Source organism: Nelusetta ayraudi, unplaced genomic scaffold (genome assembly GCF_046127955.1).
Source record: "Nelusetta ayraudi isolate G7.1 ecotype Tasmania unplaced genomic scaffold, CSIRO-AGI_Nayr_v1 ptg000008l, whole genome shotgun sequence".
Lineage (NCBI taxonomy): Eukaryota > Metazoa > Chordata > Actinopteri > Tetraodontiformes > Monacanthidae > Nelusetta > Nelusetta ayraudi.
In genome coordinates this window covers 4,727,998-4,740,817 of record NW_027466058.1, presented here as the reverse complement: position 1 = coordinate 4,740,817, position 12,820 = coordinate 4,727,998, and the positions used below count along the sequence as shown (strand labels likewise).

At 45.9% G+C, this 12,820-nt stretch overlaps 2 protein-coding genes across 5 annotated transcripts in view; one reads left to right on the top strand and one right to left on the bottom strand.

Annotated features, from left to right (window-relative positions):
- The window catches only part of mrpl14 (mitochondrial ribosomal protein L14), a 9,804-nt gene extending 5,375 nt beyond the window's left edge, over positions 1 to 4,429 (bottom strand). Inside the window, exon 1 of the mRNA XM_076018888.1 lies at positions 4,337 to 4,429. Within this exon, the coding sequence (XP_075875003.1) occupies positions 4,337 to 4,374 (38 nt within the window). The 5' untranslated portion in view covers positions 4,375 to 4,429. The remainder of the gene's footprint in view (positions 1 to 4,336) is intronic.
- The window catches only part of LOC142883736 (mechanosensitive cation channel TMEM63B-like), a 15,614-nt gene extending 2,794 nt beyond the window's left edge, over positions 1 to 12,820 (top strand). For 2 of the 4 annotated variants that reach the window (XM_076018876.1, XM_076018878.1), the window contains exons 2-24: positions 1,510 to 1,727; positions 1,889 to 1,968; positions 3,258 to 3,302; positions 4,360 to 4,450; positions 4,618 to 4,655; positions 4,769 to 4,911; positions 5,041 to 5,092; positions 5,174 to 5,282; positions 5,525 to 5,595; positions 6,304 to 6,384; positions 6,532 to 6,655; positions 6,968 to 7,101; positions 7,207 to 7,344; positions 7,718 to 7,871; positions 7,997 to 8,103; positions 8,192 to 8,278; positions 8,365 to 8,430; positions 8,519 to 8,681; positions 9,093 to 9,198; positions 9,363 to 9,530; positions 9,677 to 9,792; positions 9,914 to 9,985; positions 10,252 to 12,820. In XM_076018876.1, coding sequence (XP_075874991.1) covers positions 1,530 to 1,727; positions 1,889 to 1,968; positions 3,258 to 3,302; positions 4,360 to 4,450; positions 4,618 to 4,655; positions 4,769 to 4,911; positions 5,041 to 5,092; positions 5,174 to 5,282; positions 5,525 to 5,595; positions 6,304 to 6,384; positions 6,532 to 6,655; positions 6,968 to 7,101; positions 7,207 to 7,344; positions 7,718 to 7,871; positions 7,997 to 8,103; positions 8,192 to 8,278; positions 8,365 to 8,430; positions 8,519 to 8,681; positions 9,093 to 9,198; positions 9,363 to 9,530; positions 9,677 to 9,792; positions 9,914 to 9,985; positions 10,252 to 10,431 — 2,523 coding nt within the window. In that variant the 5' untranslated portion in view covers positions 1,510 to 1,529 and the 3' untranslated portion in view covers positions 10,432 to 12,820. The remainder of the gene's footprint in view (positions 1 to 1,509; positions 1,728 to 1,888; positions 1,969 to 3,257; positions 3,303 to 4,359; positions 4,451 to 4,617; positions 4,656 to 4,768; positions 4,912 to 5,040; positions 5,093 to 5,173; positions 5,283 to 5,524; positions 5,596 to 6,303; positions 6,385 to 6,531; positions 6,656 to 6,967; positions 7,102 to 7,206; positions 7,345 to 7,717; positions 7,872 to 7,996; positions 8,104 to 8,191; positions 8,279 to 8,364; positions 8,431 to 8,518; positions 8,682 to 9,092; positions 9,199 to 9,362; positions 9,531 to 9,676; positions 9,793 to 9,913; positions 9,986 to 10,251) is intronic. The other 2 variants (XM_076018879.1, XM_076018880.1) reach the window with 2 other exon arrangements.

Genomic DNA, 12,820 nt, shown 5'->3' with positions numbered 1-12,820 from the left:
GTGTGCGCCTGGTCCTGAAAGTAAAAAAAGAGAAGTTTGTACCTAAATACATAAAATTACATCCATATCTCAGGTGTTTTGGAGCCGTGCTCGCGCGCTGCCTTTTGCAAGGCAGCAGCGTTGAATTTTAAGCAGCCTGCGGTGCAGCGGGTTCGGGATGAGCCGCAGTGTTGTCGAAGGCACAGGGGGGCGTGTTGTGCCCTCCCTGGGTCGGGGGCCGGTCCATTTGAACCCGGCGGTTTCTATCGCCTTATTGTTCAGCCGCGCGCGCGGCCCTCCGCGGTGATGTCACAGCATTCCAGACGGCAGATAAATGACTTAGTGTTGCAGCAGATGAGCAGCGTCGTGAAGGCTGTTTGCGACGGTGGGACGGCGAGCACAAACACCGCCGTGTAGACGGCGGCCGCGCCGCTTGTGTCGCGCACGCCACCGCTCAGCTGAAGACCTACGCGTGCCGTGCGAGCCCGCTCCTGCGTTTCAGAGAGGCGTGTTTTTTGGGAGGGTGGGGTGCAGTCAGTTCAGATGTTCTTTGGTTTTTCCCACGCAGGGCAACACAGTTTAAAATGTTGGAAATGTGCCACATCCTCTGATTGCAGCGGCTATTGATCGCAGCGGAGGGCTATCTCATCCAGGCACTGTTGCTGCCCTGCTCCTTTTATTTGCAGTGGCGTTTGAAAAAGCTCATTTACTTATCTGCACTCTGACGCAGTGAAAGGCAATATTGGTGTTTGACAAGGCAATATTGGTGTTTGACGTCGCACACAAGTTTTTTTGCTCCGCGTTAAGGGTTTGACAAACATGGCTTTGTTATTTATGATGATGAACGAAAACATAAATTTGTTTACTCGAGCACAAGCCAAAGTGTTAATCTGGTTCAAATGAAAAAAAAAATCTATATTTTTGTATTTTGTCTGAAATATAGTGATATTTTGCATTTCTGCGTTACATGCAATGAATTGGTTGCGATTGTATTTTTCACATTTTTTTCAATGGCGAATTACAAAAAGCTTTACTTTGTCTTTAAATCCTTGTACAGCATGCCGATATACAGCTGTGCAAATAAACAAAGCCAAGCCGAGTTTATGATTCTTGCCTTGGACGAAACAAAATATGAAGCACGGATGGAATTTTCTGCTAATTTTGGACTAGGTCAGCTCGATATGAATAATAGGATTTTGCAAGAGTGTTAAATCAGGGTTTTTTAGCCACTTATATTTTTAAATGGAAAAAAGGCAAAGAGGAACTAAGATTGCATCATTGTGGTTTTTAAACTTGCTGATAAAGAGATTTTCTATTTGACCTTTGACAAAATTGAAGTTCAGTTGATGAGGGTGTGAAATTCTTTTTTTGTGCATTTATAGTAGCAAAACAGAGTTTTAGCTTATTAGACGTCAGGATAAATAAAAATAGTGGAGAATTAAACGGTGACCCTCTAACGCTGATAATCTTCCAGTTATTCCGTGTCCCAATCTGCTCACGTGTGCTGAGCTGCTGCCGTTGTCCCCGCAGGTTACCAACATGCTGCAGTGATGCTCAAAGCACTGATTTTCATCGTGGCGATGTGGGGCGTTCAAGGGTGCTCCGACTCCGAGAGCTGCCCGACGCTGCCGCCCAATTCCACGTCCAGGGACTTCTGTTACTCGGCCCGGATCCGTAGCACGGTGCTGCAGGGCCTGCCGTTCGGTGGGGTGCCCACCGTCCTGGCCCTGGACTTCATGTGCTTCTTGGTGAGTCCACCAGTCCGTACACCTTCCAACGTCCTGACAAATCCGACACGACCATCCTGAAAGACTGCTGTGTTTTGCTTGCTGCAGAGAACGACTGCAAACTGTTGCTTATATTATATTATATTGCGGCGATTTGTCTTTCCCTGCTCTTCTACTCGTAGGGGCTCCTGTTTTTGTTCTCCATCCTCAGAAAAGGAGCGTGGGACTACGGGCGTCTGGCGCTGGTCAACGATGCCGACAGGTAATTATTATGAGTGCTATCTGCGGCTAATGCTCAGTCACATTTACTTTGCAGCACATTTGCTTCAAGCCAGATTGATCCAGATTGATTGATTGAGTCGACAGCGTTTTCACAATACGCTGGTGAAACACGCCTCCCTTATTCATTTATCATTTAAAGAGGGAAAAAGAAAAACCCCAAGCGGTTAGGAAGTAGGAAGTGTTTGTTTCGGGAGGTAGTCGCAACTATTTAGCGCTTCTGTTCACAACAAGTTATTTTCAGGAGTGGATTCTCAGACATTGCGTGGCACTGCAGACAGGAAGTTAGTGTCTGCTGCTGTTCTGATACGATTGCAACAGTGAACCTTGACGTTACTTCACTTTGCTGATCATCTTTTGCTTTTGGATGTAGATAGGGAGGTCAGATTGCCGTGTAAATAAAGAACGTAATGGCTAAAATGTATTTTCAAGTGAGCATTTAACACAAACTAACTTAAACTACTTTAAACCCGCCGCCTGAATCCAACCGCCCAATACCTATAGTTACACAGCGTTATCTGGTGTCAGGTCAGTGAAATCATGGAAGGAGCTGCTGAGGAACACAGTCCGGCAGCTTCTCACTGCCAGCGGTTCTCCGCTGCTTCCTCCCAACCCGCCGCTCTGTGTAATGGAAGAAGAGGGCAGGTGACGTGGGGAGCAGTTTTAGATCAAACATCCTCGAGACCGTCCCCACTGTAAAACCCTGCGACGGAGCAGGCTCAGCGCTCGCTGTTTTCACAGCTGCATGGAAGCAGAGGCTGGGGCGGCAGCGTGTTGTGAGGATGAGTGGGGGGTTGGCAGCATGGGACTCACTTTCTAACAGACAGGAAATGTTTTTTTTTTTTTTTTTTTTGTCTTTTCCTCCTCCGTCGTCCCGTGACGCTGCTCTGACCAGAGATCAGTGTCTGTTTCTGTGCGCTTGTGTAAAAGCCACGAAGGTTAACGCAACCTCATTAGGAAGCGTATTACATTCTCATCGAATGGGCGTGAATGGTCTTTTGTCTCAACTAAATATACCATGAATCCCAATTATAGATGTGAAAGAGCTGTTACGTCTTTGGTAATATGACTATTCCTCCAATTTCTCCCCAAAATACATTAGTACGGCTAGTGAGCTCATAGTGAAAGAAGCAAACTGAAGCTTCATTAGTATTCTGATGCTGTGCTTTGCATCTCCCAGGTTTTTTCTTTTTTCTAGGGCAGCGTGGTTAATGGCTGTTATTTTCTTTTTTTCAAAGAAAGTGAATGGTTATGTTTTGCTTCTTTTTTCAGCAGAAAAATGGATCAGCGATACTGTCGCCTGGACGATCGTGAATAGTATGTTACTGCTCCTTTTCACAGACCCAAAGCCCTTTTCTCTTCATTCCCCCTCCCTTCTCTCCTCTTCTCGGCCCAAGGCCGCTTTGGGTGCATTTTTTTCTTCCCTTCCTAAGGAAGCCAGCCTTCGTCGTCTTCTTTCTGCAGACCGTTTCCCGCTCGCCAGGTCCCCTATATCTTTCCTCCCGCCGCGCTGCCGGTTGTCTCTGTCCTCCCTCACTGTCATAATCAGATCTGCGCGTGCTAATCTGTGTACTGACCTCTTTTAAGGAGCACAAACTTCTTCTGTGTGAGTGCGCTGCGCGGCCGGGACGCTTACAGGGCGAGGTAATGCTCCTCTGATCTGTTGTGGTTAATTGAGCGGCGCTGACGCCGTACATCTTTAGTAACCCCCGTGTGCTAGAGCAGCGTGAGTGAGAGGGGGGGTATTCTGCCCTCTGACAGGAATGTAGACGGACAGTTGAGCTGGCTGTGAACTGCAGCTGGTGTCTCTGTCTCCCCTCCAGTAGAGATCCACCACACAATCAATATTGTAGCTCCAGCAGCGCCTGCACCTCCTTTTGAATAAAGTTACAGGCGTGACTCGAGCGAGTCCTAACCGGCTGCGCAAATCAAGAGGAGCTGCGGCTCTGCTGGATGACCTCCAGGAATCCGCTCCCGAGTGCCTGTTGAACGTCCCTCGCTTCCCCCCCCACAACTGTGTTTTCCTCCATACATTCTTCTTCCTTCCGTCAGCGGCGGCGCGCTCTGTGCAGTGGCGTCGGTGCTCGGCAGGAAGTGCGGCCGAAGAGATTTTTTCCTGCGGTAGTCGCTCTGGTTCACCGAGCCTAACTTCAACCGCACAGGATGAACTTTTACATCCTTCTCGGGCCTTTTGTGTTTGTGAGTGTGGTCTGTGCTGTCAACTGTCACGTGCTGGTGGTAATCCCCTCTGTCCCCTTCTGAGGAACAAATTTCTAACCTCCTCCCCGACCGACCGACCGACCGACCGTATGTGGCCGACGCGAGGAAGTCGAGCAGCGTGATGTAAATACCTTGCATTGTGTTTCGCACACAGCGTGGCCTCGGCCATGGCGTCGGAGACACCGGAACGCTACGAGCGCCTCACCTCAGTCTCCAGCTCTGTGGACATAGATCAGAGAGATACAGTAAGTGCTCAGTAGTACATAAGTATGTGTAGTATGCAAGTACACAAGTACAAGTTTGTTGAGATTAAAGCTGTATTAAGCTTTTTGCAGATGATCCACTGACTAAAATCTCCTTAAGGAGTCAATAATTGTCTGTTTGCTAAGATCACTTCCTTCCTGTATTGCAGGGATTCTGCTCCTGGCTCACTGCAATCTTTCGCATCAAGTGAGGACTAACGCCTATAGTTCCTGGAAAACATTACGTTTATTTTATTTTTTTAATACTGTGAAGCGGTTGAATTTGACGTGTTGATGCGTTGATTTGTTTTATTCCCAAAGGGAGGAGGAGATCAGGGACAAGTGCGGCGAGGACGCCGTGCACTATCTGTCCTTCCAGCGGCACATTATTGGCCTGCTGGTTGTGGTGGGCGTGCTCTCGGTGGGCATCATCCTGCCAGTTAACTTCTCTGGAAATCTACTTGGTGAGTGATTTCCAGCCAGCGCCAGTGCTCTCGCTTTACCAGTTGGGTTGCTTTGAGCGATAACGTCTGTATAAAAAAAGCCTTTTGTTCTTGGGCTTCTTCAAACTGTGCTGTTTGTTTGTTTTACAGAAAACAATGCCTACAGCTTTGGGCGAACAACTATTGGAAACCTGGACACAGAGTGAGATGCTTTCCCGTCGCACCTCTCTGACTGTGAAATGCCGTCGCTCACGCCTCTGTTCCCCTCTAACTTCTTCCTCAGCAACAAGCTGCTGTGGCTGCACACCACTTTTGCGTTCCTCTACCTGCTACTGACGGTGTACAGCATGAGGCGGCACACCTCTAAGATGCACTATAAGGAGGATGACCTGGTGGGTTTGCGTGTTTATGGGGGAATCACTTTTTTTCCCCCACTGATTTATCAAACAGGACAAATAAAAGAAAACTTGGTGTGCTGTCTTTGGCACTTGCCAATTTGAACACATCCCTGGAGGCTACGTCGCTTTGAAACCTAATTGGCAGTCATATTTTGATTGTATTACGCCACTGCGGTCACTGCTGTGATGTAATTAGCCTCATAAGTAACCACTTCCTTGTGTCTCTGTTCACGCAGGTGAAGCGCACTTTATTTGTCAATGGAATCACCAAATATGCGGAGGAATCTGAAATAAAGCAACACTTTGAGTAAGCTCAGAATCACACTTGGTTTCACTTCCTGGGTCCGGTCCTTGCGCGACTTGGGCGGAGCTCGGCCGTAGCTGTAATCGCGTTAAGGCGCACGACAGCCAGTGCCTGTCCCGTCTTTATAGCTGGGATCAGACAATGACGGGTTTATGTGTGTAATTGTCCATAATGGAAGCCAGATGAGCAGGATCATGTAGATCATGTGCCGGGACGCTTGACTAAAGAGTGGGTGCAGGGCGCCGGTCCAACTCATCCAATTAGTGTTTGCTAAAATCTTATCCCTTTTTCTCCACGCACAACAAAAATATTCAGTTGTAGCATCAACAGCACTGACAACATAAACATCAGATTGCACTTGTCAGTGTCCCTGGATTTACTATAATGCAGGAAGATTTCCAGCTATTAAAAATGGGTTTAAATTTTATCCAATGTAAGTGACAAAACTACAGTGACTTACTAGGTCATTTATGTCTCAGTGTTAATCTATTAGTTAGTTGTTGTTGTTTTTTTTACTCAATCGTAACATTTCATCACAAACTAATGTAATTTTTTTAATGCCAGAATTGATTTTTTTTTATACATTTAATTGTGAGTGTTTGTGTGTTTTATTATATGTATTGTTGCGAAATGATGAATTAGTGCATCTATGCATGTGCTTAGACTAAAGCAGACTTTGACTGTGTTTCTCTTTCTTTTGTCCTTTCCTAGACAAGCTTATGAAAACTGTTCCGTACTGGAAGCCCGCATTTGTTACAATGTGGCCAAATTGATGTCTCTCATGTCTGAGAGGTACCAGCGTTTTAACTTCCTCAGAGTGCTTGTGTGTGTGTGTGTCTGCGCGCGCATGGTTGTGTGTGTGTCCTCTGTGGTGTCCTTGTGATTATTTGGCTCGGGGATCTGGGCCTCAGTCTGACACAGCTGCTCTTTTGCATGCAGGAAGAAGACGGAGCGCAGCAAGAAATTCTTCCTGGACCTGCAGGCCAAGGAGAGTATTACCACCATGGTCAATCCCAAACCTTGTGGCCATCTCTGCTGTTGCGTCATTCAAGGCTGTGAGCAGGTCAGACTCACATCAGTGCTTTATGTGAAACAAATGTGTTTTTCTAACCAAGGATTCATTCTTATGCTTAGAAATGCTAGCTGACAGTTTCTGGCACTAAAACTACCTTCCTGGAAAAACAACTGCCACATGAGGCTACAGTATGCTAACACTGAGGGTGAATGTGTGTTCTAAGTGTTATTTGGCCCAATTTGTAAACCAGCCAATCGTCTCTCACGCCTTTGAGATGCAGATTTCCCTGCCACAGATATAATTACCCATTGAAGGTAAACAAGTTAAAATAGAGTCATTTTATCTGGAATGTGTGTGCAGGAAGAGGCAGTGAGCTACTACACCAAACTGGAGGCCAAACTTAAAGATGAGTACAGGAAGGAGAGAGAAAAGGTGAACAAGAAGCAGCTCGGAATGGCCTTTGTCACCTTCCAGAATGAGTCAATGACTGCCATGTAAGTACAGTCACATCGTGGATTTATCACATTCTTTGTTTGACACTGAAGCTCTTGGCCCGTCTTAAAATCTGTTTGTGGGATGTTATTGTTTTTTTTTTTCAGAATCTTAAAAGACTTCAATGCCTGTAAATGTCAGGGCTGCCACTGCCGCCGGGAGCCAAAGTCTTCCGTATTTAGCAGCAAGCTTTCCACTCCGAACTGGACTGTGAGCTACGCCCCGGATCCACAAAATGTCTACTGGTGAGCACACATTCAGATGCCGTCTTTTTGTGTATGTGCCTGTTGAAAAGTGGTGTGTAACATTTTGCACCCATCAGCTGTCCTGGAAGTCTTAAAAGTGCTCATTGGTGTTGTGTGCAAAGTTTTTAAAAAATAGAAAGAAATGCAACTCTTGTTAGTGCAAAATAGAGTGAAAATTAGATGTGAAAATTGAAATTGAAACTGTTCATGACCTCATTTTTCCAACATTAATTGCTCAGGGAAAATAGATTGTATTCCGATTTCCCTTCTACACAAATCCATCTTGGTGCAGACTCAGCGTATGTCCCTCGCTAGAGTCCAGGCCAGCTGTGGCCTTTGCTCAGCGTCTTCGCTAACTGCTGTCCTCCCGCAGGGAACATCTGTCAGTGGGAGGATTCTCCTGGTGGATCAGATGCCTCATCATCAACATTGTCCTCTTCCTCCTCCTCTTCTTTCTCACCACCCCCGCCATCATCATTTCCACAATGGACAAATTCAATGTCACCAAACCTGTGGAGTTTCTCAATGTGAGTGTCTTTCCTCTTCCTTGGTGTGAATCATTGAGATTCTAAACGAGTGAATTTTTTTTAGTTAAGTCCCAGGTATCCAGTGTCTCGAGGACTCTTAAAATCCTCCTATTTTTTCCCCCCAGAATCCCATCATCACCCAGTTCTTCCCCACTCTCCTTCTGTGGTCCTTCTCCGCCTTACTCCCAACCATTGTCTACTATTCTGCCTTCTTTGAAGCCCACTGGACTCGGTACAGTAAACAGCTTTGGCAGTCCAACAATCCCCATATCTGCACGTTTATGATGTCTTTGCTTGAGCTCTTTTCTTTTTCCACCCAGATCTGGAGAAAACAGGACCACTATGCATAAATGCTACACGTTCCTAATATTTATGGTCTTGTTGCTGCCCTCCCTTGGACTCACAAGGTATGAGCTGCGTTCAGCCTCCTCAGAGCTGTTTTTCAGTGCAGTCAGATGAAATTCTTATTATTATTTCTGTCCTTTCTTTGCAGTTTGGACGTTTTCTTCCGCTGGCTGTTCGACAAAAAATTCTTCGCAGACGCGAAAGTTAGATTTGAGTGAGTAGTTTTTATATAACGTTAACGTGAACTTGAATGGGACACACGTGACTAACTTTGCCATGTTTCCCCCTCTCCCGCCAACAAGGTGCGTGTTTCTCCCTGACAACGGAGCCTTCTTTGTAAACTACGTTATCGCGTCAGCGTTCATTGGTAACGCCATGGACCTGCTGAGGATCCCTGGGTTGCTCTTGTACATGATCCGCCTGTGCCTGGCGCGCTCCGCTGCGGAGAGGAGGAACGTCAAGCGGGTTTGTGTTTTCAAAGTCGCTGGAGTTGCATTTGAAACGACGGTGCAAAAAAAAAAAATGAGCGTGCAAAACTGAAAGGCGGAACAGCATAAATACGGTCATAAATTCGATGATAGGGGTCCAAGGGTCTTTCCTTCTTGGTCTGTTCCAACAACACTAGGAAGACATTGTGAGAATTATGGGAATTATTCCATGCTAGACTAATTTCAACGTGCAAATCGGGTAGATAATTATTATTAGGATTATTGTTGTTGTCTGAAGTTAAATGCTAAAATACATCTCAGATCTGCTTCATACCAGCGAGAATTCCTGTCGCCGTTGACTTTCAGTGTAAATTCTGTGTAACATTAAGGAGACCATGACACCATTCCATCTTTACTTCCTATTGAGATCCTGTCTTTGTCTCTTCAGCACCAAGCCTATGAGTTCCAGTTCGGGGCAGCCTACGCCTGGATGATGTGTGTTTTTACTGTGGTCATGACATACAGCATCACTTGTCCAATAATTGTCCCCTTTGGTGAGTTCTGCCCGGCGTCTGCTCTCACAATTGAAACACATTTGATTATATTTCACGCACAGACGAGGGGACTTCCAGTGGCTCTGTCTCTTCCACAGAGGCTTAATCAGTGGTCATAATTGGATTAGTTGCACCAAATGTTTTTATCTCCCTTCTCCCCGCAGGCCTGATGTACATGCTGCTAAAACACCTCGCGGACAGATACAATATGTACTATGCGTATCTGCCGACCAAACTGGACAAGAAGATCCACTCTGGAGCCGTCAACCAAGTGGTGGCCGCTCCCATCCTCTGCCTCTTCTGGCTCCTATTCTTCTCCATCGTTCGTGCAGGTAGCGTTAGGGCTCCCTCTACAGGCCACATTTGTCTTAGCAACTGCTGCACGTCTACATTATGAGCTTCACATTTGTTTACAGCATTACACGGCTGTCCTGTTTCTTGTTAAACCTATATTTCTTTATCGTTTTCTTGCACAAAGGCTTTACAGCTGCCACCTCCATGTTCACGTTTGTGATTTTGATCATCACAATCATCATCTGCCTCTCTCACATCTGCTTCGGACACTTTAAATATCTCAGCGCTCACAACTACAAGGTAACAAAAAAGCCTGAGCTCTGTTGCCGCACAGCTCCTCTTTGTTGTAAATTTGTAATACAATATAATAATCGGCTGCGTATATTCACATGTTTTTTTCAATTTCTTTTTTTTGTTCCAGATTGACACGCAGGATGTAGACGGGTTAGAAACTGGACGTCCGGTGTGCAGTTTTGCCGCCAATAAGGCTGCTGTATGTATCCACTCCCTTTTATGCCCCAGCGCAAAAAAAGTGTTCATATTAAAAATTGGTTGGACGACGGATATGTGACGAAGAATGTTAATGCAAATTTGACAAAAGATAGAAATTATTTCAAAATCGATCATCTTTAATTTTGAAATGTCTGTGCATTTGTGTTTCAGAAATGTTTTTATTCTTTTGCACAGCCTTGTCTAAGATGTCTGTTGTCTTATTGTCAGACTCTTAACACAGATGTTTCTCCCCCACCACCACCACAGCAAATGTACATCGCTCAGGTACTTCAAGATCCAAATTCGGAGGAGGCTGGTTCCGGCAGCGGCGAGGACGACGGCCAGGGGTCCTCGCAGGATGAGGACATCATCAACGTGGAGAACAGCCTGAACGAAGACTTCCAGTCGGGCGAGGACAGCCTCATCGACAACGAAGTGCGCCATTAAATCCGGCCAGGATCAGTAAAATTACAAAAACCTGACACCCCTCGTCATCCTCGGCCGGCGGCGGCGGGCAGGGGGGTTTGGCGGCAAACTGCACTGATAATGTGAACCGAACCAGGAACTGCACCATCTCCAAGCATCTCGACCTTCACCGAGGGACCTCACACTAACGGAAGCGCGCTCGTCCGCCGTGGACGAAGTGGATTTTGTTCTCTCTCTCTCTCTCTCTCTCTCTCGACTCGCTGCGGAGCCAAGGCGCTCCAGACAGTGCCAGCAGGGGGCAGCGGCGTCCCTCCCGCTCCGACCGTCCTGACGCCACGGAAAGACAAGACTCTACATGAAGGACGTCTCGCATCGTTTGTACTCATTAACATGATTGCACTTAAGAAGCCCCCACTTTCTCAAACTGGTGTCGGAATATTTTTTTTTTTTCCGCAGCAGCTGGTATGTACCGACGCAACGGTCCTGCAGTCGGGGGGGCGGGGCTTCTCTCGGCTCCCCGCTTTTAACCAAACCAATATAGGATTTCTACTAACACTCCGTAACACTTTGATACTGTACGGCCACTCTTGATTTGCAGGAGGAGCCTGTTCTGACATATTTATTTTTTAAGGCAATGACGTCGATATGGCTTGGTGTACCCCCCCCCCCAAACCCCACCCCCACGCCCTTTGATACTCCCTCCTACCCCCACCACACACACGCACACACTCACACATTTTTTTTTTTAAGGCTCGGCCTCTGGCCTCATCCGACTGCCGAGAGCCTAAGCTCCTCCCAGTTTATCGCCCTCACTGCAAAGCTGCTGCGGGAGGATTAGATGCACGGATCCTGCTGAACCCCCTTCACTGTAACTCATAGGAGGACACAAAGGCCCTGGCGGGGTCTCTGTTCCTTATTCTTTTGTTTTTTTCCCGCCCTCTGTGGTTCGTTCTCGTTTGCTCACGTGTTTACATCTCGTTAGGACTTGATGAAGTAGTTCTCAGTTAGGAAATCAGCATATAGGTTGTTTTTTTTTTGTTTTTTTTACTGATAAAAATCTATATTTAATCTCGTCTCATCCCTCTGCCAGTCGTTTGTTGTTGTTGTCGTTGGAAGATGAATTTGGTATAGTTGCTCAAAGCTAGAAAGTCTCGGTGTTGGTTTCCCCATTTTGGTCGGACTCGATGCTGAGCTGTGGACTGTGGAACTCACTGTGCGGTGAGGACTTCAAATTTAAGGCCCAGACTGTTAAATACCTCTAAACCTGTGAATAACTTTTTGCTTTGTTTTGTTTTAAAAACTAGAAATGTTTGCAACCTATGTTTTAATTTTTCTCTCTCCTCCGTGAAAACTAAATGGAAGCCCCGTCTGAGGTTTTATGAAAAGATGAGCAGCACCCAAGCATTTTGAAAAATGTGAAATGTTTAAAAAAAAAAAAAAAAAAAACTCATTAAACAAAAATCACCTGCTTTTTTAGGTATTAAAAAGTAAGTAAAGAAATACTGAGGAACTTTACAGCTCTGTCTCTGGATGTCTCTGGAAAGTTTCTGTCACGTGACTTCCTCCGCTATCGTAATGAGATGTTTACTTAACAGTAAAATGACATATTAGCGAAGAGAGGCCGGTGCTGCGATCCCACCTCACTCTGCCACTGGGAGCTAATGTGAACTGTGTGATGCCCAGCTGCTCAGAAAACAGGACTTGTGAGTTGCACACTAATCTGAATTCTGAGATGACTGACGAGAGAGAGAGAGACGCTCCTCCTGATGCCTCCATGACTACGGCGGTAAACGCGAGAAACCTGAAAGTCGCTTGGCTGTGCGTACGTTGACGCGGGCGGCAGTCTGGTGTATTACGGTACTCTGGAGAATGACTTCAGACCATTGGATTTGTTACTCTTCTTGTCATGATAAGGTGATTTTGTTTAGGTTTTTCTTTGTTTTGGATACCTCTTCATGTTTATACCTCTTGATGTGTCTGAATGCGTCCAGTCATAATTATACCTATTCTGAGGGAGGCACTTTAAGATTTTCTCCGCTTTTTGTTTAACAATCCCAGAGCTTAAAACACTGAATGTAAACTCCTGTTTCGGTGAGTAGGAAGTGGCTTAATATCACTGTATGTAAACTGCTGCAAACAAACTATCTAACCGTGGCAACTGCACATTTTATACTTTAACAACGCTTTATGTTGTCCACTTGCGTGTCGAGCATTTAATCCGAGTACAGATCCACAACTGTGTTGTCTGAGGGGTTTCCCCCGAAGATATCCAGTGGTAGCCTTCTTAATTCCAAGTATAGAATCTTTGAAATTCATGTTCTCTCTTTTTTTTCTTTTTTTTTTTTTCCATAAAATTGTGTTCTCAAAAGCTATATGAATGGTGGGACTCACTGGAAATAAAATGACTCTT